This window comes from Mirounga leonina, unplaced genomic scaffold (genome assembly GCF_011800145.1).
Source record: "Mirounga leonina isolate KUSES-001 unplaced genomic scaffold, KU_Mleo_1.0 Mir_169, whole genome shotgun sequence".
NCBI classification, from domain to species: domain Eukaryota; kingdom Metazoa; phylum Chordata; class Mammalia; order Carnivora; family Phocidae; genus Mirounga; species Mirounga leonina.
The window spans coordinates 10,425,414-10,450,320 of record NW_023270431.1 but is presented as its reverse complement, the minus strand read 5'-3'; the positions used below and the strand labels follow the sequence as shown (position 1 = coordinate 10,450,320).

The 24,907-nt window shown below is 37.5% G+C and overlaps 1 protein-coding gene across 1 annotated transcript; it reads right to left on the bottom strand.

The window, feature by feature from the left end:
• Positions 1-23,666: 23,666 nt before the first annotated feature.
• LOC118017295 (heterogeneous nuclear ribonucleoprotein A1-like) lies at positions 23,667-24,626 on the bottom strand. Its single transcript, XM_035015110.1, has 2 exons — positions 24,332-24,626; positions 23,667-24,151 (listed from the first exon to the last, which is right to left on the bottom strand). Exons 1-2 carry the CDS (start codon positions 24,624-24,626, stop codon positions 23,667-23,669), a joined length of 780 nt encoding a protein of 259 aa, XP_034871001.1.
• Between the last annotated feature and the right edge of the window lie 281 nt (positions 24,627-24,907).

Here is a 24,907-nt window from a genome sequence, read left to right as displayed (position 1 = left end):
CATGACCTGAGCTGAAGGCAGACACTTAGCAGCTGAGCCACCTAAGTGCCCCATGTTGGGAGACTTTTTATTACTGCTTCAATTTCCTTGCTGGTTAGGTGTCTGTTCAGGTTTTCACTCTTCCTCTTTCAGTTTTGGTAGTTTATTTATTTTTTATTTTTTTTTAAAGATTTTATTTATTTATTCATGAGAGATAGAGAGAGAGAGGCAGAGGCAGAGGGAGAAGCAGGCTCCCCGTGGAACAAGGAGCCTGATGCGGGACTCGATCCCAGGACCCTGGGATCATGACCTGAGCTGAAGGCAGACACTTAACCGACTGAGCCACCCAGGAGTCCCAGTTTTGGTCGTTTATACATTTCCAAGAATGCATCCATTTCTTCCAGATTGCCTAATTTTTTGGCATATAGGTGCTCATAATATATTCTTATAATATTATTTCTTTGGTGTTGGTTGTGAGCTCTCCTCTTTCATTCATGATTTTATTTATTTGGGTCCTTTCTCTTTTCTTTGTGTTAAGTCTGGCCAGGGGCTTATTGATCTTATTAATTCTTTCAAAGAAACAGCTCCTAGTTTTGTTGATCTATTCTACTGTTCTTTTGGTTTCTATTTCATTGATTTCTGCTCTAATAATTTCATAAACCACATGAAATATGAGAGAGCTAGTTCACAAATAGGAATGTATTAGGTAGGCTGTGCAATATGTCAGTAAAAAAGAAACCATATATTTCGGTTGGTTAATAAAATAACAAGTCATTGCTTCTGTACATTATTACCCAATATGATTAGTGTTGGGTGGTAGTAATGGGGACTCTTCTTCCAGCAGTGACTCAGAGACCCAGGATTGTTCCAGATTTTGTATATAGCATCTTCCATACATGGTTAACATCTCCAGATTTCCCAACTGGAAGCTAGGTGGGAAAGAGAGAAAGTGAAGAAAAGAAACTTGCCTTGGCATAGAAGTAACATATCATTTATGCTTATATTTCACTTGTTAATTATGATTTGATTTGTCACAGCTGCCATGATATGAATTGTTACTTGGAAACACAGCTTAGCTGTATACTCAGGAAGAGAAATTGTTTGTTGATGACATAACCACTCTTTCCTTAGCAGTTGGCCATCAGACTTTGTCTCTTCAATATATTGCCATCTCATTTGTTCTTCACCTTATTGGAAAATTTGCTAATACTTTACTATTAAGTACGACATTATATGGTGATTTGAAACAATTATAACTATGGAAACGAAGTAAACTTTTGCATCACTAATTTATTATCATGTACAAACTTCAAAGTTTGTGGCTTAAACGTTGTGTTTTATTTTTTCTCGTAATTCTGTGGATTGGCAATCTGGGTGGCTCTTCTGCTGGTCTCCACTGGGATTGTATGTAGATTCGGTTATCTGGCAGCTTTTATTTGTTTGTTTGTTTGTTTTTAAAGATTTTATTTATTTGAGAGAGAGAGCAAGAGAGAGCATAAACAGTGGGGAGGGGCAGAGGGAGAGTGAGAAGCAGACTCCCTGCTGAACAGGGAGCCCAACATGGGGCTCAATACCAGAACCCTGAGATTATGACCTGAGCTGAAGGCAGATGCTTAACTGATTGAGCTACCCAGGCATCCCTCAGTCATCTGACAGGTTAACTGAAACTGGAAGTTCCAAGATGGCTTCACGCATGTCAGGCAGGTAGTACAGGGTGCCCTCAGTTTCTTTCCATGGGTCTCTTATTCTCTACTAAACAAAATGATCTTCACAGATTAGTGATCTCAGGGATCACAAAACTCCTACTCTATGAAAGACAATGTCAACTATCCTTCTTAGATCATACCTTTAGTATTGTATTTAAAAAGTTATCACTATACCCAAGATCATCTAGGTTTTTCCTATGTTATCTTCGAGGAATTTTATTGTTTTGTATTTGCATTTAAATATGTATCCATTTTGAATTAGTTTTTGTGAAGGGTGTAAGGTTTGTGTAAGAGTCACTTTTTTGTGTGTGTAGATGTTTGGTATTTTCATACCATTTGTTGGAAAGACTGTCTTTGGGCCATTGTATTATTTTTGCCTCTTTCTCAAAGATCACTTAAATATATTAATGTGGGTATATTTCTGGCATATCTGTTGCTTTTCATTGGTCTGTCTCTTCTTTCACCAATACCACACCATCTTGATTACTATAACTTTATAGTAAGTCTTGCAGTTAAATAATATCAGTCTTTTCCTCACCTGTGTCCATCAAAGGCATTCTTTATTTCTATTACAGTGATTTTTATCTCTATCATTTTGTTGTTCTTTCTTAGGGTTTCTGTCTCTCTGCTTACATAGTCCATCTGTTTTTGAATCCTGCTGATTATCCATTAGAGCCATTAGCATATTAATCATAATTGTTTTAAAGCCCTAGTCCAATAATTCCAATATCCCAGTCATGTCTGGGAAAAGGAATTGCTGTAAACAGGTCTTTACTAATATAAAGTTGTATAATCCTGTGATTAGGTCTCAGTCTTTTAGGGGTCCTATGTAACTGGACTATAAACTTCACAAGTATTTCTGCTTTTTGCTTCCCCCCTTAGGTGGGAAAGGATGGTGAAAGTGGGCTGCAGTTGAGGATTTCCCTTCTAAGTTAGTTAGGCTCTGAAAATACCCGGCAGATGAGTCTCTGGTTAACTACTTTTACTTGAGGGCAGGCTTTGTTAAGAACAGAGTTTTCTAGGGATTGCCTGGATGGCTCAGTTGGTTAGGTGACTGTCTTTGGCTCAGGTCATGGTTCCAGGGTCCTGGGATCAAGCCCCATATCGGGCTCCCTGCTTCGCGGGAAACCTGCTTCTCTCTCCCCCACTCCCCCTTCTTGTGTTCCCTCTCTCACTTTCTCTCTCTCTGTGTCAATTAAATAAATAAATAAATAAATAAATAAATAAATAAATAAATAAATAAATAAAATCTTAAAAAAGATGTTTTCAAAATGGTTCCTTTTCCGTTCTTTCTGCCAGAAGCATGATTTTTCTTTCCTTTTTTAAAGATATACTTATTTAATTTTTAAAAAATATTTTATGTATTTATTTGACAGAGAGCAAGTGAGAGAGAGAGCACAAGCAGAGGGAAGGGCAGAGGCAGAGGGAGAAGCAGGCTCAGCACTGAACAGTTGGGGGTGGGCTGGACCTGGGGCTGGATGCAGGGCTGGACATGTGGCTCCATGGGGGTCTAAATCCCAGGACTCTGGGATCATGACCTGAGCCAAAGGCAGATGCTTAAGTGATTGAGCCAACCAGGCACCCCAAGATTTACATATTTATTTAGATAGATAGAGAATGAGAGAGAAAGCAGGAGCATAGAGGGGAGGGGCAGAGGCAGAGAGAAAGGGAGAGAGAAGCCCAAGCAGATTCCATGCTGAGCAGGGTGCCAACTCAGGACTCAATCTCATGACGCTGAGATCACAACCTGAGCAGAGACCAAGAGTTGGATGCTTAACCGACTGTGCCACCCAAGTGCCCCAGAGGCATGATTTTTCTGATACTTACATTTGAACCAAGTTGAACTCCTGTAGGTAAATCTCACAAAATTGTAGGGGCCTCCCTATGACTGCATATTCCTGGAGTTTAGCTCTAAGAGTTTTCCATACTGAGCCTCCAGATATTCATTAATTATTATTCATGTTTACCTACCTGGTACTGGTTCCTGCTGTAGTTTCTGTTCATGGGTCTCTGTTCAGGTAAATTGTTATTCTTTGTATCTGTCTGTTTGTTTCTCCAGTCATGAGGACATCATTTTGCCTGGTGTTCTTACCTTTCTTACCGATCCTAGAAGAGTTTAGTGTTTCTTAGTGTTTTCTGCTTTTTACTTGTTGGTATGATGCAGTGGCAACTTCCAAGCTCTTTACATGTGGAATTGGAAACAGCTGAGGAAGTTTCCTCATATCTCTAAATCTCATCTTAATCTTATGTAAACTAGGGATTTAACATCAGCAACCTCATAAATTTCGTAAAAACAAATGAGGAAAAAATATATAGTGCTTAATATAAAGTAGGTAATATATTATATCCTAAATAAATGTTTAAATTTATTATTATAATTATTATATCCTGCTCATTTTATTGGAAATAAAATGTTTGTACTTAGTAGTGACAATATGAGATGACAATACCATTAGTGTTAAGTGTTTAGGTGTAGTAATAGGGTTCTATTAATGTGATAAAATACCATTCAATGATCTTTTCTTTTTTCTGTGATCCTAAATAATTTATATCACTTAAAATATATTTTATTTATGTTTCTTAGGTGTTAAAATAGCACTTGAATCCAGATTTTTTCATCATGCCACTTAATTACTCTTCTGTTCAGTTTTCTTTTTTCTATTGTTTTTTTTTTAATTACATTTGGTATTTTATTTTACTAAGAAATATTTTTCATTATGATTGTAAATATACTTTGATAGACTTATAGTTTGTATTCCCCTAAAAAGTTTAAATATTCCTTAATGTCTATTTTAAACATATTCTTTAGTTTTAACTTCTCATATTATTTTTTAAACCTTTGGATCAAATTTACAATAACACAATAGTTTGATCTCTTTTAAGCACCCTCAATTGCATTTATTTATAATTCTCCTCATTTGCATCGTTCTGTTTCTTTGAAATTTAGCTTTTAAAATTATTTGTTAATTTTCAAAATTAAAGACATCATCACATTTTTATGCCAAGTTCTTTGTCCATTTCTTTTTTGTTATTTATTAAGAAATAGTAATATCTTATACCAAGCAATAAGTTTCTAGGTTTTGACCAAAAAGTTAAGAAAAAAAATTCTGTCACAAAAAAGAATATATATGTCCTAATCTTTATACTTGCATTCTTTATATTTATATATACACACATAAAAGATATAAATAAATAAAGGATATATGTGTATACAAATTATATATAAAACTTATATATAAATCATATATATTACTGTCTTATATAATATATATGGTGTATGTATGTATATAGATACATACATATATATATTTCTTTATTATACTGTGTAGTGGCACAATATAGAAACTGCAAATCAAATTACTACAAAGGGTAAGAATTTATGAGAGAAAAGCTATTCTATAATAGTTCTTAAAAAGAGAAACATGAGTTAAAAATATGAAGATAGTGGCAAACTTTATAAATAAATCCAAGCTTCCCAAATCAATTTCCACTTATTGTAATAAGTTAAGCAGGATAAACACTATTGTTAGAAAAAAAAAAAACTATCATATAAAAAAGTTTGAAATGGGAGGTATTTTAATATAGTAAACTGTATATCCTGACTGAATTTATTTATTGAATTTCTATGCATCCCTTTTTTCTTAGTTCAATTTGGGTGTAACTAGTGAGGGTCTATTTTCTGTTGCCAATCTGCATCTGCTGGTTTTAAGAAATAATAAAAGAAAAGGATGAATGGCACTTATTGTTTAACACAAATTCTTTGGCTCATGTATTTCAATCCATTTCTTATTTCTACATACTACAAGTGTTTAATGTATTCTTTTATCCTAATCAATATAAACTTTATAAAGTCTGAACTTTAATTCAAATTTTCCTCTACATTTTACATATTTTTTGGTAGATTTCACTTCAGCAGTTGTGATCATTAGTCTATCATATTTGACAGTGGGTTATATGTTCTCTGTAATTTAATGTGATTTGCATATGTCTCCTAGGAGCAGTAAAATCATTAAGTATTCAATGGGGAAAAATGTACCTCTTGGGGGTGGCGAAAGATGGCAGAGGAGTAGGAGACCTGGATTTCGTCTGGTCTCAGGAATTCAGCTGCATAGGGATCAAACCATTCTGAACACCTACAAACTCAACAGAAGATCAAAGAAACGAATAGCAACAACTCTCTGAACAGAAAAGCGACCACCTTCTGGAAGGTAGGACATGCGGAGAAGTGAATCCGAGGCGATATTCAGGAGGATAGATGGCAGGGGAGGGGACCTCTGTTGGCTGCTTCTGGCAAGTGATAGAGTAGCGGAGAACAAAATCGGAACTTTTAGAAGTCTGCTCTGCTGAGGGACGTCACTCCAGTGGCTAAGTGGGGGGTGGAACCATTGCTAGGACAGTGTGGTCTCAGGACCTTTGGGGTCACAGAAAGACCGGGGGCGCCTGTGTGCATGAGAGCTCCCAGGTATCAGAGCGGAGAAGCCGGCTACAGAGACAGAGCTGAGGTGTGGGCTCTCAGCTCGGGGTTGCCATAAACCGTGATCCACGGCACAGTTGGGCCACTGCTCCTCCATCAAGCCTCCCAAGAAGCAGCAGATCCAGGGGGACTCCCCTTCCTCCCCTGGGAGGAGCGGCATGGGAGCGTGCTGCAGGAATCTGCTGGGTTTGGAGACTCCACACGGGGTCGTGTGCCGGAGATAGAAACCCTCGATCACAGGCCAGGTGAGCACGGAGTGCGGCTGGAGACCAGGGAGACGGAAGTGATTGACTGCTTTTCTCTGGGAGCTCACTGAGGAGGGGGGCCCCGAGTTTTCGGCTCCTCCCGGACAGAGATTGGGAAGCTGCCATTTTCACTGTCGTCCTCCAAAGCTGTATGGAAAGCTTGCAGGGAACAAAAGCTCTGGAGAGCAAACCCGAGCCAATTACTTAGCCTGGACCAGCAAGGGCGAGACAATTCCGCCTCCGGCAAAGACATTTGGGAACCACGGAAACAGGCCCCTCCCCCAGAAGATCAGCAAGAACAGTCAGCCAAAACCAAGTTTACCGATCAATGAGAACAACAGAATTTCAGCGCTAGGGGAATAATGCACATAGAATCCATGGCTTTTTTTACCATGATTCTTTGGTCTTTCAAAGTTAATTTTTTTTTATTGTCTTTTTTTTTTTTTAATTTTTCTTTTTCCCTTTTTCAACCAACATCTCATTGATCCCTTTTTTAAAAAACATTTTTAGGGGCGCCTGGGTGGCTCAGTTGGTTAAGCAACTGCCTTCGGCTCAGGTCATGATCCTGGAGTCCCTGGATCAAGTCCCGTGTTGGGCTCCCTGCTCAGCAAGGAGCCTGCTTCTCCCTCTAACCCTCCCTCCTCTCATGTACTCTCTCTCTCTCATTCTCGCTCTCTCAAATAAATAAATAAATCTTAAAAAAAAAAAATTTATTTTTCATTTTTAGAGTCATATTCTATCCCTTCATAGTAGTTACCCTTATTTTTGGCATATATATATAAGTTGTTCTCTCTTTAAAATTTTCAGATACAGTTTCTTCTAACAGATCAAAATATACCCTAAATCTCTACTGTATGCCTTTGTTCTACTCTCTTGCCTGATCGCATTCTCTCCCGTTTTCTTTTCTTTTTTTTTTTTCTAAATCCTCTTCTTTCTTTTTTCAAACAACTTCTTATCAATTCCTTTTATAAAACTTTTTATAATTTCCATCTTTACAGTCATATTCCATCCCTTCATCATATCAACCCTTATTTTTGTATATATATAAGTATATCTTTCTTTAAAATTTTGGGAGGCACTTTCTTCTAACAGACCAAAATACACCCAAAATCTAGTGTGTGGCACTGATCTATGCACCAGCCTCAGCCTGATCATATTTGATCATATGATTTTGTTTGTTTGTTTCGTTCTGTTTATCTTTTTCTTTTTTTTTTTCTTTTTCTTTTTTCTTTCTTTCCCTTTCTTTTTCCTGGCTTCAGGTCTTTTCTGATATGTTTAGAGTATATTTTCTGGGGATGGTGTTACCCTGTTAGCATTTTGTTCTCTCTTTCATCTATTCTCCTCCAGAGAAAATGACAAGACAGAAAAAATCACCTCAACAAAAAGAACAAGAGGTAGTACCGACTGCCAGGGCCCTACTCAATACAGACATTAGTATGCTGTCGGATCTAGAGTTCAGAATCATGACTTTAAAGATACTAGCTGGGCTTGAAAAAAGCATGGAAGTTATTAGATAAACCCTTTCTGGAGAAATAAAAGAACTAAAATCTAACCAAGTCGAAATCAAAAAGGCTATTAATGAGGTGCAATAAAAAATAGGGGCACTAACTGCTAGGATAAATGAGGCAGAAGAATCAGTGATATAGAAGACCAAATGATGGAAAATAAAGAAGCTGAGAAATAGAGAGATAAACAACTATTGGATCACGAGGGAAGAATTTGAGAGATAAGCAATACTATAAGACAAAACAACATTAGAATAATTGGGATCCCAGAAGAAGAAGAAAGACAGAAAGGGGCAGAAGGTATATTGGAGCAAATTATAGCAGAGAACTTCCCTAATTTGGGGAAGGAAACAGGCATCAAAATACAGGAGGCACAGAGAATTCCCCTCAAAATCAATAAAAATAGGTCAACACCCCGACATCTAATAGTAAAACTTACAAGTCTTAGAGACAAAGAGAAAATCCTGAAAGCAGCTCGGGAGAAGAGATATGTAAACTACAATGGTAGAAATATTAGATTGACAACAGACCTATCCACAGAGACCTGGCAGGCCAGAAAGGACTGGCATGATATATTCAGAGCACTAAACAAGAAAAATATGCAGCCAAGAATACTATATCCAGCTAGGCTGTCATTGAAAATAGGAGAGATAAAAAGCTTCCAGAACAAACAAAAACTAAAGGAATTTGCAAAAACAAAACCAGCCCTACAAGAAATATTGAAAGGGATCCTCTAAGCAAAGAGAGAGCATAAAAGCAACATAGACCAGAAAGGAACACAGACAATATATGGTAACAGTCACCTTACAAGCAATACAATGGCACTAAATTCCTATCTTTCAATAGTTACCCTGAATGTAAATGGGCTAAATGCCCCAATCAAAACACACAGGTTATCAGATTGGATTAAAAAACAAGACCCATCGATATGCTGTCTGCCAGAGACTCATTTTAGACTCAAAGACACCCCCAGATTGAAAGTGAGGGGGTGTAAAACCATTTACCATGCTAATGGACACCAAAAGAAAGCCATGGAACATTCTCCAGAATAGATCACATCCTAGGTCACAAATCAGGTCTCAGCCAGTACCAAAAGATTGGGATCATTCCCTGCATGTTTTCAGACCACAATGCTTTGAAACTATTCCTCAATCACAAGAGGAAAGTTGGAAAGAACTCAAAAAAATGGAGGCTAAAGAGCATCCTACTAAAGAATGAATGGATCAACCAGGAAATTAAAGAAGAATTAAAAAAAAATCATGGAAACCAATGAAAATGAAAACACAACTGTTCAAAATCTTTGGGATGTAGCAAAGGCAGTCCTAGGAAGAAAGTATATAGCAATACAAGCCTTTCTCAAGAAACAAGAAAGGTCTCAAGTACACAACCTAACCCTACACCTAAAGGAGCTGGAGAAAGAACAGCAAATAAAGCCTAAACCCAGCAGGAGAAGAGAAATAATAAAGATCAGAGCAGAAATCAATGAAATAGAAACCAAAAGAACAGTAGAACAGATCAACGAAACTAGGAGCTGATTCTTTGAAAGAATTGACAAGATTGATAAACCCCTGGCCAGACTTATCAAAAAGAAAAGAGAAATGACCCAAATCAACAAAATCATGAATGAAAGAGGAGAGATCACAACAACACCAAAGAAATACAAACAATTATAACAACTTATTGTGAGCAACTATATGCCAGCAAATTAGATAACCTGGAAGAAATGGATGTATTCCTAGAGATGTATCAACTACCAAAACTGAACCAGGAAGAAATAGAAAACCTGAACAGACCTATAACCATTAAGGAAATTGAAGCAGTCATCAAAAATCTACCAAAAAACAAAACGCCCAGGGCCAGATGGCTTCCCCGGGCAATTCTACCAAACATTTCAAGAAGAATTAATACCTATTCTTCTGAAACTGTTCCAAAAAATAGAAATGGAAGAAAAACTTCCAAACTCGTTTTATGAGGCCACCATTACCTTTATCCCAAAACCAGACAAAAACCCTATCAAAAAGGAGAATTCCAGACCAATATCCTTGATGAACATGGATGCAAAAATTCTCACCAAAATACTAGGCAATACGATCCAACATTACATTAAAAGGATTATTCACCATGACCAAGTGGGATTTATCCCTGGGGGCACGTTGGTTCAACATCCACAAATCAATCAACATGATATAATACATTAATAAAAGAAAGAACAAGAATCATATGATCCTCTCAATAGATGCAGAAAAAAACATTTGAAAAAAAAAAAAAAGAAAAAAACATTTGTCAAAGTACAGCATCCTTTCTTGGTCAAAACTCTTCAGAGTATAGGGATAGAGGGTACATACCTCAATATCATAAAAACCATCTATGAAAAACACACAGTGAATATCATTCTCAATGGGGAAAAACTGAGAGCTTTCCCTCTAAGGTCAGGAACACGGCAGGGATGTCCGCTATCACCACTGCTATTCAACATAGTATTAGAAGTCCTAGCCACAGCAATCAGGCAACAAGAAGAAATAAAAGGCATCCAAATCGGCAAAGAAGAAGTCAAACTCTCACTGTTTGCAGATGATATGATACTTATGTGGAAAACCGAAAAGACTCCACCCCAAAACTGCTAGAACTCATACAGGAATTCAGTAAAGTGGCAGGATATAAAATCAATGCACAGACATCAGTGGCATTCCTATACACCAACAACAAGACAGAAGAAAGAGAAATTAAGGAGTTGATCCCATTTACAATTGCACTCAAAACCATAAGATACCTAGGAATAAATCTAACTAAAGAGGCAAAGGATCTGTGCTCAGAAAACTATAAAATACTCATGAAAGAAATTGAGGAAGACACAAATAGATGGAAAAACGTTCCATGCTCATGGATTGGAAGAACAAATATTGTGAAGATGTCAATGCTACCTAGAGCAATCTACACATTCAAAGCAATCCCCATCAAAATACCATCCACTTTTTTCAAAGAAATGGAACAAATAATCCTAAAATTTGTATGGAACCAGAAAAGACCCTGAATAGCCAGAGGAATGTTGAAAAAGAAGAGCAAAGCTGGCGGCATCACAATTCTGGACTTCCAGCTCTATTACAAAGCTGTCATCATCAAGACAGTATGGTACTGGCACAAAAACAGACACATGGATCAGTGGAACAGAACAGAGAGCCCAGAAATGGACCCTCAACTCTATGGTCAACTAATCTTCAAAAAAGCAGGAAAGAATGTCCAATGACAAAAAGACAGTCTCTTCAACAAATGGTGTTGGGAAAATTGGACAGCCAGATGCAGAAGAATGATACTGAACCATTTCCTTATACCACACAAAAATAGACTCAAAATGGTTGAAAGACCTAAATGTGAGACAGGAGTCCATCAAAATCCTAAAGGAGAACACAGGCAGCAACTTCTTCCTAGAAACATTGCCAAGGGCAAGGGAAGCAAGGGCAAAAATGAACTATTGGGACTTCATCAAGGTAAAAAGCTTTTGCACAGCAAAGGAAACAGTTAACAAAACTGAAAGACAACCGACAGAATGGAAGAAGATATTTGCAAAAGACATATCAAATAAAGGGCTAGTATCCAAAATCTATAAAGAACTTATCAAACTTCAACACCCAAAGAACAAATAATCCATTCAATAAATGGGCAGAAGACATGAACACACATTTTTCCAAAGAAGACATCCAAATGGCCAACAGACACATGAAAAAGTGCTCAATATTGCTCGGCATTAAGGAAATCCAAATCAAAACGTCAATAAGATACCACCTCACACCAGTCAGAATGGCTAAAATTAATTCAGGAAATGACAGATGTTGCCGAGGATGGGGAGAAAGGGGAATCCTCCTACATTGTTGGTGGGAATGCAAGCTGGTCCAGCCACTCTGGGAAACAGTATGGAGGTTCTTCAAAAAGTTGAAAATAGAGCTACCATACAATCCAGGAATTGCACTACTGGGTATTTACCCCAGATATACAAAAGTAGGGATCCGAAGGGGTACATGCACCCCGATGTTTATAGCAGCAATGTCCACAATAGCCAAACTGCAGAAAGAGCCAAGATGCCCATCGACAGATGAATGGATAAAGAAGATGTGGTGTATATATACAATGGATATTATGCAGCCATCAAAAAGAATGAGATCTTGCCATTTACAATGACGTGGTTGGAACTGGAGGGTATTATGCTGAGCGAAATAAGTCAATCAGAGAAAGACGTATCATATGACCTCCCTGATATGAGGAATTCTTAATCTCAGGAAACAAACTGAGGGTTGCTGGAGTGGGGAGTGGAGTGGGAGGGATGGGGTGACTGTGTGATAGACACTGGGGAGGGTATGTGCTATGGTGAGCACTGTGAATTGTGCAAGACTGTTGAATCACAGATCTGAGCCTCTGAAACAAATAGTACAATATATGTTAAGAAAATAAAAAAAAGAAGAAGAAGATAGTAGGAGGGGAAGAATGAAGGGGGAGAATTTGGAGGGGGAGACGACCCATGAGAGACGATGGACTCAGAAAAACAAACTGAGGGTTCTAGAGGGGAGGGGGGTGGGAGGATGAGTTAGCCTGGTGATGGGTATTAAAGAGGGCACCCTCTGCATGGAGTACTGGTTGTTATGCACAACAGTGAATCATGGAACACTACATTAAAAACTAATGATGTAATGTATGGTGATTAACATAACAATAAAAACGTAAAAAAAAAGATGTGGCTCTTGGAAGTCATCTTATTAGCATGCAAGAACAACGCATCTAACAAAAGTATGTAGTAAAAAGAATAGTGTTCTCAGCAGTGCATTGGAAATTTTTTCATTAATATATATGGTTTTTTTGAAAAAAAAAATCAGCAGTCGGAAAAGCTGTCACCTCAAGAATTTAAAGAATGACATTCAAGGAGTAGATTAATACTAATCTACTGAGTTAATAATCATAACTCAGAGTACTTGTCCTATTTTAGAATCTCCTTAGAAAAATATATTAGGTTGTATAAATAGCCAATAGAAAAAGTATTTTTAGCATATTTTGTACTCTTAACATACTTAAGAAAAATCCAAAAAAACTATGCTTTCAATTACTTTCATTTTTTTATTTAATTAATTATGGAATATCAAAATTCTTGAGGAAAAATTCCACAGAAAAATTTACCACTTAATAATTACATAGTTGTAGATGTCATTAATATGGAAGGGTAGGAAACAATTAACTTCCCTTTCTCTCCTCAGACTCACTGATTCAATAGCAGTACATGAAGACATGAAGTGAGTTCCTTTGTGAGAAATCCAGAAACTACCTAAGAGGTTTCTGCATCCCTAGTGAGTGTAAAACCCACAACAGCAAAACTCATAGGAAAGAGAAAACATACACTCATCAAAATCCCCGCCCATAGTACATAACCAGGGATAGAACCCCAGTTGCCAGCTTCTCTCTGAAGAAGTTGAAATCAATATCTAGCATTCTATCTTCTTGGGTACTACCCAAGAGAGTACTTACTGTCTTATCTATCCCAGAGAGATTATAACTCCGAGTATATCCTAGTCCCTTTGAAACTACAGAACTCCAGGTAGTGTTAGAACTAACTTGTGGGCAATTATCCTATAGTGTCTCTCCCTGGCTTAGTGTAAAGAAAGTGAGCAAAAAATCCCAACTCCTAGCTTCCCACTGAGGAGGAAAGAAGTTGGACTGCACATTAAGCATCTCAACTTCTGGGGATGCTACCTAAATAACTGGCTTCTGTCTCACCTGCCTTAGAGAGTTGATGAAACTTGGCATATGCTAGACTTCAGAGCCTACAGAGATAAAAGTGGCAATTTGAACTAGTGGGGGAACATTTATCATAGGAACCTCAGGCTCACTGAAGAGTAAGGAGGTGATAAGTCACAGTTCCCAGCTTCTCCCTGAGGAGGAAAAGAGTTGGACCATGCATTTGGTGTTCTAACTTCTCTGGGACCTACCCAAGGGATTGGCCCTGCCCTGCCTATCTCAACGTGCCAATGGAACTTGGCATACTCTAGATCCCTGGGGCCCACTAAAAACAAAGAAGTTTGGATTGGCATGAAGGTATGAGAGGCCTACAGATGCTCAGATGAGATTGATTGGTGAAGATCTTTTCCTGTACAAGTCCAGTCCAGGAAGATGGAGATGTGGTTGTTTTTCCTAATGTGTAGGTACCAACACAGAGTCAAAGAAAATGAAGAAACAGGGAAACATTGAACAAATAAAGAAAGAAACAAACAAAAACTCCAGAAATCATCCCTAATGAGATGGAGATTTATGAATTACCTGGCAGAGAATTCAAAATAACTCACAAAAATGCTTGGTGAGCTCATAAGAATAATAAATAAATAAATAAATAAATAAATAAATAAATAAATAAATAAACAAAGGGAGAATTTCAACAGGCAGAAAATCTGAAATAGAACCGGATAAATTTTGAGCTGAACAATATGATAGCTAAATTAAAAAAAAAATTAATAGAAGGATTCAACATTAGCCTAGAGCAAGCAGAAAAGAGAGTCAATAAACTTGAAGACAAGTCATTTGAAATTAGAGGAGGAAAAAGTAAAGAATTTAAGGGAGTGAAAGGAGCTTAAGAGAATTATTGAACACCATTAAAAAGATCAATATATGCATTAGGAAATATCCAGAAGGAGCAGAGTCCTAGAAAGGACCAGAAAGTTTATCAAGAAATAGTAAGTTGAAAATGTCCCAAATCTAGGAAAGGAAATGGAAAACCAGGTCCAGGAAGTTCAGAGGGACCCAAATAAGATGAAATCAAATAAATTCATTCTGAGACACATTATAATCAAATTGTAAAAAGTCAAAGTTAGGGATTTTGAAAACAAGGTAAAAGTGAATTTTCACATATAAGGAAACTCCTAAAAAGTATTATCAAATTTTCCAGCAGAAACCTTGCAGAACAGGAGGGAGTAGGGTGATATATTGAAATTGCTGGGGGGCAGAGAGGATGCGGAGGGAGGGGAAAAAAAAGAAAACAAGAAAGAAAAAACACCTGTCAACCAAGAATACTATAGCCAGCAAAAGTTTGCTTCAAAAATGAAAGAGATGTTTATAAATATATATATGTAATTTCCAAGATAAACAAGAACTGAGGTAATTCATCACCATTACCAACATTAGAAGAAATGCTAAAGGTGGGGTGCCTGGGTAGCTCAATCAGTTAAGCTTCTGACTCTTGATTTCAGCTCAGATCATAATCTAAGCCCCATGTCAGGCTCTGTTCAGTACGGAGTCTGCTTGAGATTCTCTCTCTCCACCTCTCCCACTGCTCCTCTCCCTACTTGCACTTTCTCTCTCTAAAATAAATAAATAAATAAAACCTTAAAAAAGAAACTTTAAAGAAATTTTTCTTTAAAGGGAATTTTTCATTCTAAAATGAGGAAATTTAAACAGCAAGATAGCACACAGTATAAGATACACAATATAAATAGGTGTGTATTGATACATCAATAACATAAGAGGGTGAGTAAAAGTGTAGTTTGTATGTGACTAAAGTTGTCACCAGTTTAAAATAGACTGTTTTAACTCTATTTTATGTAAAACATGAAAACCACAAAGAAAATACCCATAAAAGTTATATAAAATAAAAAGAGGGAGAAGGGTACGTGGGTGGCTCAGTTGGTGAAGCATGTGCCTTAGGTTCAGGTCATGATCCCAGAGTCCTGGAATGAAGCCCTGCATCAGACGCCCTGCTCAGTGGGGAGACTACTTCTCCCTCTCCCTCTGCCCTTCCCCCCTGCCCCTATGCTCTCTCTCTCAAATAAAATCTTTTTTAATAAAAGAGGGAAGAATCAAAGCAATTTAATACAGAGAAACACAAAAGAAAAAAACAATAGAGGAAAAGAGGGACAAAAGAACTACAAACAGAAAATAATGAGCAAAAAGCAATAATAAATTTTGTTTCTATCAGTAACTACTTTAAGTATAAATGGATGTCACTCACCAATCAAAAGACATAGAGTGGGGGCGCCTGGGTGGCTCAGTTGTTAAGCATCTGCCTTCGGCTCAGGTCATGATCCCAGGCTCCTGGGATCGAGCCCCGCATCGGGCTCCCAGCTCAGCAGGAAGCCTGCTTCTCCTTCTCCCTCTGCCATTCCCCCTGCTTGTGTTCCCTCTCTAGCTGTGTCTCTCTCTGTCAAATAAATAAAATCTTTAAAAAATAAAATAAAATAAATAAATAAAAAAAGACATAGAGTGGTTGAATGGATTAAAGTAAAACAAAACAAGATCTATCCACATGCTATATATAAGAGACCCCTCTTAGTTTTAAAGACATACTTAGGCTAGAAGTAAAGGGACATAAAAAGATATTCCATGAAAATGCTACCCAAAATAGAGCAGAAGTAGCTAAACAAATTAAACCAAATAGATTATAAGTCACAAGAGACAATTAAGGATATTGTATAATGATGAAAATTGACCAGGAAGACATAACAATTATATATGCAAACAATAGCAGAGAACCTAAATATAAGGCAAACATTGACAAATCTGAGAGGAGAAATAGCAGTGCATAAAAGTAGAAAACTTCAATATCCCATTTGCAACAATGAATAGAACAACCATACAGAATATCAAAAAAGAAACAGCAGACTTAACATTATGGACCAAATATATAACAGATCAAGAACATTCAATCCAGCAGCAGCAGAATATACATATTCTCAAGTCCACATGGAATATTCTCTAGTAAGAGTCATGTTATATCACAAAAATGAAACAAAAGTCTTAACCAATTTAAGAAGATTGAAATTCTACTTAGTATCTTCTCCAAACACAATAGAATAAAGCTAGAAATTAATAGCAGAAAGAAGACTTTAAAATTTACAAATATGTAGATATTAAACAACACATTTATAAACAACCAACACATCAAAGAAGAAATCAAAGTGGAATTAGAAAATAACTTGAGCCAAATGAAAATAAAAACACAGCATACCAAAACTTATGGAATACACCAAAAGCAGTACTAAAAGGGTAATTTATAGTAATAAATGCCTGCAATAAAAAAGAGGAAGGACCTTAAATAAGTAACTATACCTCAAAGAACTAGAAAAAAAAATACTCATCAGGAGGAGGGAAATAATAAAGATTAAGCCAAAAATAAATGAAATAAATAATAGAAAATTTGACAAAACTGAAAGTTGGATTTTTTGAAAAGATAAAATTAACAAACCTTAGCTAGACTAAAAGAAAAGTATACATAAAAGAGGAGACATTACAACATCACAATTTTTATTTTATAGAAATAAAAAGGATCAAAAGAAAGTATATGAATAATTATATACAAGGTATCTGGATATCCTAAAATAGAAATGTAAAACTATCAACACTGACTAACGAAGAAAAAGAAATTAAAAATCTGAATAGACCAATAACTAATATGAAGGTTGAAGCAGTAATCAAAAACCCCCATTGAAGAAAATCCCAGGATTTGAAGGTTTCATTGGGGAATTCTACTAAAATTTAAAGAACAAATGCCAATCCTCAAAATCTCTCAAAAAAACTGAAATGAGGAGACTACTACTAACTCATTTTATAAGACCAACATTACTTGGATACCAAAGACAGATAAAGACACCACAAGAAAAGAAAACTATAGGACAATATCTCTGGTGAACAGAGATGTAAAAATCCTTAACAAAATGCTAGTAAAATGAATCCAACATATTAAAAAGATCAGGTACCTATGATGGGTTTTTAGAATATAGGTGAGGTTTGTTGGGGTGAGGTCCAGAGCTTACGACCAAAAGAATTCTTGAGACATCTTTGGCACAAAAAGGTGGTTTTATTGAAGCATGGAGACAGGACCTGTGGGCAGAAGGAGCTGCTGCACTGGGGTTGTGAGGGGTGACTGATTATATACTTCGGAGTTGGGGGAGGTAAGGAAAAGGGAGGTTTCAAAAGGATTTTCATATGTTAAAGAAGACTCACAAGATACTGGAGGCCTTGCCATTTTCAAGTTAAGGTTGTTTTTCCCTCTAGGAAGACATTAACATTAAGACAGTTGGGAGCTTCCTGGAGGAATATCACACATATCCCACCCAGGATTGGTGGGGGTGGAGTTGCAGGGTGTCAGCTTATGCTTTGTCCTTAGTCTTCTACTCCCTCATCACCATGGCCAAATGGCTTTTATTTCTAGGATGCAATGGTAGTTCAACATTTGAAAAATCAATATGGTACACCACAGATAGGGAAGATGGTGACTGGGTAGGAAGACCCTAGGCTCGTCTTGTCCCATGAACACAACTGGAGAACTATCAGATCATCCTAAATACCCCAGAAATTGACCTGAAGACTGAAAGAACAAACTCCACCTCAAAGAAGGTAGGAAGTATGGAGATGTGGTTTAGGGAAGAAGCAGATCACAGGTGTTGTGGAGGGAGGGAGCCATGGTCATGGAGAAGGATGAGAGAGTGGAGCACACAGGGGAATGTACAAAAAGATCATTTCCTGGAAGTAGTTTGGAAAACTAGAGCAGCTAAATTTTGTGAATTCTTGAAACCAGCAGGGCCTAAAGCCTGTAGTTTTAAAGGTCAATGGTCTTGGCTGGGATAGAGCCCTGAGGGCACTGCCCTACTCCTGGAGAGAAGGCAGGCAAACAACCCAACAACAGGAAAGCATAGAAGCAAAGATCTCAAAAACACCTGAGGCACACAGCGGGGAGATTATTCAATCTTCTTGGAGTGCTTCCCTAAGAGGCAAAGTTCAAGCAGACACCTCTCTGGGAACTAAGGAGCTAGACTGTGCCATTTCCCACCCCTTCCCTCAGCATAAACATAGAACCACCTGCAGGAAGAGGTACAGCGTCTACACTAACTGCCTAACTTGCTTACACCAAACCTCATGCCCCTATTCTGTGGCAGGACTGGCCCTCTTAGTCAATCTTCCTTCAGTCCCAATGCAGCACGCCCCTCTCCCAGACAGTCCTGCCCACACCATGTCTCCTGACCAGATTTCTGTAGGGCTTCAGTCTCCTGGAAATGGTATCAGTCTCATTTCACAGTTAGGCCAGAGCACACCTAGTTAAGACTCACCATATTCAGGCCAAGGACCAACCACAGCAGGCAAGGAGAGCCTCTGCAGATGACTGACCTGCTCTCCAGAACAGAGCAGCCAAAACACAACAACAAAGACAATGCATCACAACCAGAGACACTCCCTGAAGTGTCAGCCTCTGGGCACTACATGACCTAATATATAAACCCATTACTTTCAGCAGCAGGAGACATAACTGGCTTTTCTAATACACAGAAGAAGGTAGACTTAGACAAAATGCCAAGATAGAGGAATATACCACAAATAAGGAACACGATAGGCCATAGCCAAGATCTAAGCAAAACAGAACAATCATAAGGATATTTACCGGGCTTGAGAAAGAGTAGAAGACATCAGGGGGACCCCTACCACAGAGATACAAGTGTTAAAAAAGAATCATTCAGAGATGAAGAATGTGATAAATGAGATAGTAACAGGCTTAATGCAAGAACAGCAAGCTGAAAAAAGCAGAGGAATAAATTAGTGATCTAGAAGACAAAATAATGGAAAATAATGAAGCTGAACAAAAGAGAGAAAGAAGAATTATGGAACTTGAGAATAGACTTAGGGAACTCAGTGACTCCGTCAAATGTAATTAACATTTGTATTATAGGAGTCCCAGAAGAAGAGAGATAAAAGAGGCAGAAAATTTATTTGAGGAAATGATAGCTAAAAACTTCCCTAATCTGAGGAAAGAGACATCCAGATCCAGGAGGCACAGAGAACTCCTGTCAAAATCAACAAAGCAGACCAACATGAGACATACTGTAATTAAATTTAAAAAGTTTATGGATAAAAAATCGTAAAAGCATTAAGACAAAAGAAGTCCCTAACTTACAAGTAAAGACCCATAAGCCTAGCTTCAGATTTCTCCACAGAAACTTGGCAAGTCAAAAGAGACTGGCACAATGTAGTCAAAGTGCTGAATGGGAAAAATCTGTAGCCAAGAATACTCTATCCAGCAAGGCTATCATTCATAACAGAAGGAGAGATAAAGAGTTTCCCAGACAAACAAAAACTAAAGGAATTTGTGACCACTAAACCAACCCTGTAAGAAATATTAAAGAGAATTCTTAGTGCAAAGGAAACACCAAAAATGACAAAGACTGGAAAGGATCAGAGAAAATCTCCAGAAACAATGGCAAAACAAATAATAAAATCACACTAACTACATATCTATCAATAATTACTTTGAATGTAAATGGACTAAATGCTCCAATCAAAAGACAGGGTTTCAGAATGGATAAAAAAAAAAAAAAAAAGATCCATCAATATCCTGCCTACAAGAGACTCACTTTAGACCTAAAGACACCTGCAGATTGAAAATGAGGCAATGGAGAAACACTTGTCATGCAAATAGATGTCAAAAGTAAGCTGGAGTAGTAAAACTTATATTGGACAAACGACTTTAAAGCAAAGACTGTAACAAGAGATGAAGAGGGCACTATATCATAATAAAGGGACAATCCAACAAGATCTAACAATTGAAAATATGCACCCAACATAGGAGCACCCAAATATATAAAGCAATTCATAACAAACATAAAGGAACTAATTGATAATAATACAATAATAGTAGGAGAATTTAACACCTCCCTTACATCAAAGGACAGATCATCTAAACAGAAAATCAGTAAGGAAACAATGGCTTTGAATGACACACTGGACCAGATGTACTTAACAGATATATTCAGAACATTTCATCCTAAAACAGCAGAATACACATTCTTTTCAAGTGCACATGGGACATTCTCCAGAACAGATCACATACTGGGTCACAAATCAGGCTTCACCAAATACAAAAAGACTGAGATCATACCATGCATGCTTTCTGACAATAACACTATGAAACTTGAAGTCAACCACAAGAAAAAATTTGGAATGACCACGAATACATTGAGGTTAAACAACATGCTACTAAACAATGAATGGTTCAACCAGGAAATCAAAGAAGAAATAAAAAAATACATGGAAACAAATGAAAATGAAAACGCAACAGTCTGAACCCTTTGGATGCAGCAAAAGCAGCAAAAGCTCCCTTCCTAAGAGTGAAGTATATGGCATTACAGGCCTACCACAAGAAGCAAGAAAAATATCAAACAACCTAACCTTATACCTAAAGAAGCTAGAAAAACAAAACAAAACAAACAAACAAACAAAAAACAACAACAGATGAAGCCTAAAGCCAACACAAGGAAGGCAATAATAAAGATTAGAGCAGAAATAAATGATAAAGAACCTAAAAAACCATAGAACAGATCAATGAAACCAGGAGGCAGTTCTTTGGAAAAATTAATAAAATTGATAAACCTCCAGCCAGACTTATCAAAAAGAAAAGATAAAGGAGCAAATAAATAAAATCACAAATGAGAAAGGAGAAATAACAACCAACAATCACAGAAACACAAGCAATCAAATATGAAGAAAAACTATATGCCAACAAATTGGACAACCTGGAAGAAGTGGATAAATTCCTAGAAATATATAAACTACAGAAACTAAAACAGGAAGAAATAGGAAACCTGAACAGATTGATAACCAACAGGACATTGAATTAGTAGTAAAAAAAACTTCCAACAAACAGAAGTCCATGGTCAGATGGCATCACAGGTGAATTCTACCAACCACTTATAGAAGAGTTAATATTTATTCTTCTCAAACTGTTCCAAAAAAAGAGAAAAGGAAGGAAAACTTTCAGATTCATTCTATGAGGCCAGAATTAACCTTATTTGAAAACCAGATAAAGATACCACTAAAAAAGAGAACTATAGGCCAATATCCCTCATAAACAGGGATGCAAAAATTCTCAACAAAATACTAGCAAATGAAATCCAAAGATACATGAAAAAAATCATTTGCCACAATCAAGTGGGGTTTATTCCTGGGTTTTAAGAGTGGTTCAATATTTGCAAATCAATCAACATATACACCATATTAATAAAAGAAAGTGTAAGAACAATTGATGCAGAAAAGTCATTTGACAAAGTATAACATCCCTTCATGATAAAAACTCTCAACAAAGTAGGTTTAGAGACAATATACCTTATATAATAAAGGTTATATATGAAAAACCCACAGCTAATATCGTTCTCAATGGGGAAAAACTGAGAGCTTTTCCTCTAGAGTCACGAACAAAACAGTGCTGTCCACTCTCACCACTGTTATTTTTTATTTATTTATTTAAATTCAATTAGCCAACCTATAGTACATCATTAGTCCGAGATGCAGTGTTTAACAGTTTATCAGTTGCATGTAACAACCGGTGCTCATCACATCACGAGCCCTCCTTAATGCCCATCACCCAGTTACCCTATGTCCCACCCATCTCCCTTCCAGCAATCCTCAGTTTGTTTCCTATAGTTAAGAGTCTCTCATGATTTTTCTCCTTCTTTGATGACTTCCCATTCAGTTTTTCTTCCCTTCCCCTATGATCTTCTGTGCTGTTTCCTATATTCCACATATGAGTGAAATCATATGATAATTGTCTTTAACTGAATGATTTATATCACTCAGCATGATACCCTACTGTTCCATCCATGTCAATGCAAATGGTAAATATTCATCCTCTCTGAAGGCTGAGTAAATTTCCATTGTATATATATACCACATCTTTATCCATTCGTCTGTTGATGGACATCTTGGCTCTTTCCACAGTTTAGCTATTGTGGACATTGCTACTATGAACATTGGGGTGCAGGTACCCCTTCGGATCACTGCATTTGTATCTTTGGGGTAAATATCCAGTAGTGCAATTGCTGCATCATAGGGTAGCTCTATTTTCAACATCCTGAGGAACCTCCATAGTGTTTCCCAGAGTGCTGCACCAGCTTGCATTCCCACCAACAGTGTAAGAGGGTTCTCCTTTCTCCGCATCCTTGCCAACATTTGTTGTTTCCTGTCTTGTTAATTATTGCCATTCTGACTGGTGTGAGGTGGTATCTCATTGTAGTTTTGATTTGTATTTACTTGGTGCCAAGTGATGTTGAGCATTTTTTCATGTGTCTGTGGGCCATTTGGATGTCTTCTTTGGAGAAATGTCTGTTCATGTTTTCTGCCCATTACTTGACTGGGTTATTTGTTTTTTGGGTGTTGAGATTGAGGCGTTCTTTATAGATCTTGGATAGTAGCCATTTATCTGATATGTCATTTGCAAATATCTTCTCCATGCTATTGGTTGTCTTTTGGTTTTGTTGACTGCTTCCTTTGCTGTGCAAAAGCTTTTTATCTTGATGAAGTCCCAATAGTTCATTTTTGCTTTTGTTTCCCTTGCCTTTAGAGATGTATCTAGCAAGAAGTTGCTGTGGCCAAGGTCAAGAGGTTGTTGCCTGTGTTCTTCTCTAAGATTTTTTTTTTTAAGACACATTTATTCAGCGTCATGATCAGAATATTACATTTAGCAATCAACAGCATGGGTGCAAAAAAAAAAATACATTAAAACCCTTTGTTTGAATGCTTTACACTTTCCACAGAACAGAAACTAAAATAACCTGTTATACAATTAGTTACAAATACAGTCCTTGAGTTTTTTGCCCATACACAGGAATATTGTCTAAAACATGTCTTCTTTGTAGCACCTAGGCCCTGCCACCACTGTGCTTGTCTGAGTTCACAAATCTGCTGTAACCTCTAGCTTCCCTGTCACTTCTCTGGCTCTCCTCTTCTGCTAAGGTTTGTTTCCTGGCAGTAACTAAAACCTTCTGCCACTGCCATAGCTACTGCTGCTGCTGGAACCACCACAGCCACCTTGGTTTCGTGGTTTGGCAAAGTATTGGCCTCCACCACCATAGGGGCCAGAGCTTCTGCCTCCAAAATTTCCTCCTTTCATGGGTCCAAAATTTGAGAATTGATTGTTGTAATTGCCAAAATCATTATAGCTCCTGCCATCTCCAAAGTTGCTACCATCATTACCAAATCCATTATAGCCATCCCCACTGCCACCATATCCATCACCACCTTGACTGCCACCAAAGCCACCACGACCACGGAAGTTCTCTCCATGACCAAAGTTGTCATTCCCACCAAAACCACCTCCACGACCACCACCAAAGATTCCAGAACCACTTCGACCTCTTTGGCTGGATGAAGTGCTAGCCATCTCTTGCTTAGATAGGGCTTTCCTTACTTCACAGTTGTGGCCATTCACAGTATGGTATTTTTGAATGATAATCTTGTCTACAGAGTCATGGTCATCAAATGTTACAAAAGCAAAACATCTCTTTTTACCACTGCCTCAGTCAGTCATGATCTCGATCACTTCAATTTTCCCATACTGTTCAAAATAATCTCTTAGATGTTCTTCAGTGTCTTCTTTAATGCCACCAACAAAAATCTTTTTCACAGTTAAGTGGGCACCAGGTCTTTGAGAATCTTCTCTTGAGACAGCCTTCTTTGGTTCCACAACTCTTCCAGCCACCTTGTGTGCCCTTGCATTCATGGCTTCATCCACCTCCTCCACAGTGGCATATGTGACAAACTCAAAGCCTCTGGAGCACTTGGTGTTTGGATCTCTCATTACCACACAGTCTGTAAGCATTCTGCATTGTTCAAAATGGCTCCCCAGACTCTCATTGCTTGTTTCAAAGCTCAAACCTCTGATGAAGAGCTTCTGCAGCTGTCCAGGCTCTTTGGGAGACTCTGACTTAGACATGATGGCGGTGGGAGGGGAGACTTTAACGATGCTTACTCTGTGGCATCCATGGGCAGAAAGCTCTTCTCTAAGATTTTGATAATTTCTGTCTCACATTTAGGTTTTTCATCCATTTTGAGTTTATCTTTGTGTATGATATAAGAAAAAGGCCCAGTTTCATACTCCTGCAGGTGGCTATCCAATTTTCCCAGCACCATTTATTAAAGAGACTGTGCTTTTTCCATTGGCTACTCTTTCCTGCTTTGTCAAAGATTAGTTGACAATAGAGTTGAGGGTCCATT

Excerpts from the sequence above, each read along its gene's own strand:
- LOC118017295 (XM_035015110.1), bottom strand. The coding sequence starts at position 24,626 with ATGTCTAAGTCAGAGTCTCCCAAAGAGCCTGGACAGCTGCAGAAGCTC. Across the intron at positions 24,152-24,331 it reads AGAAGATTCTCAAAGACCTG|ACAAGATTATCATTCAAAAA; the intron begins GTGCCCACTTAA and ends ATGACTCTGTAG.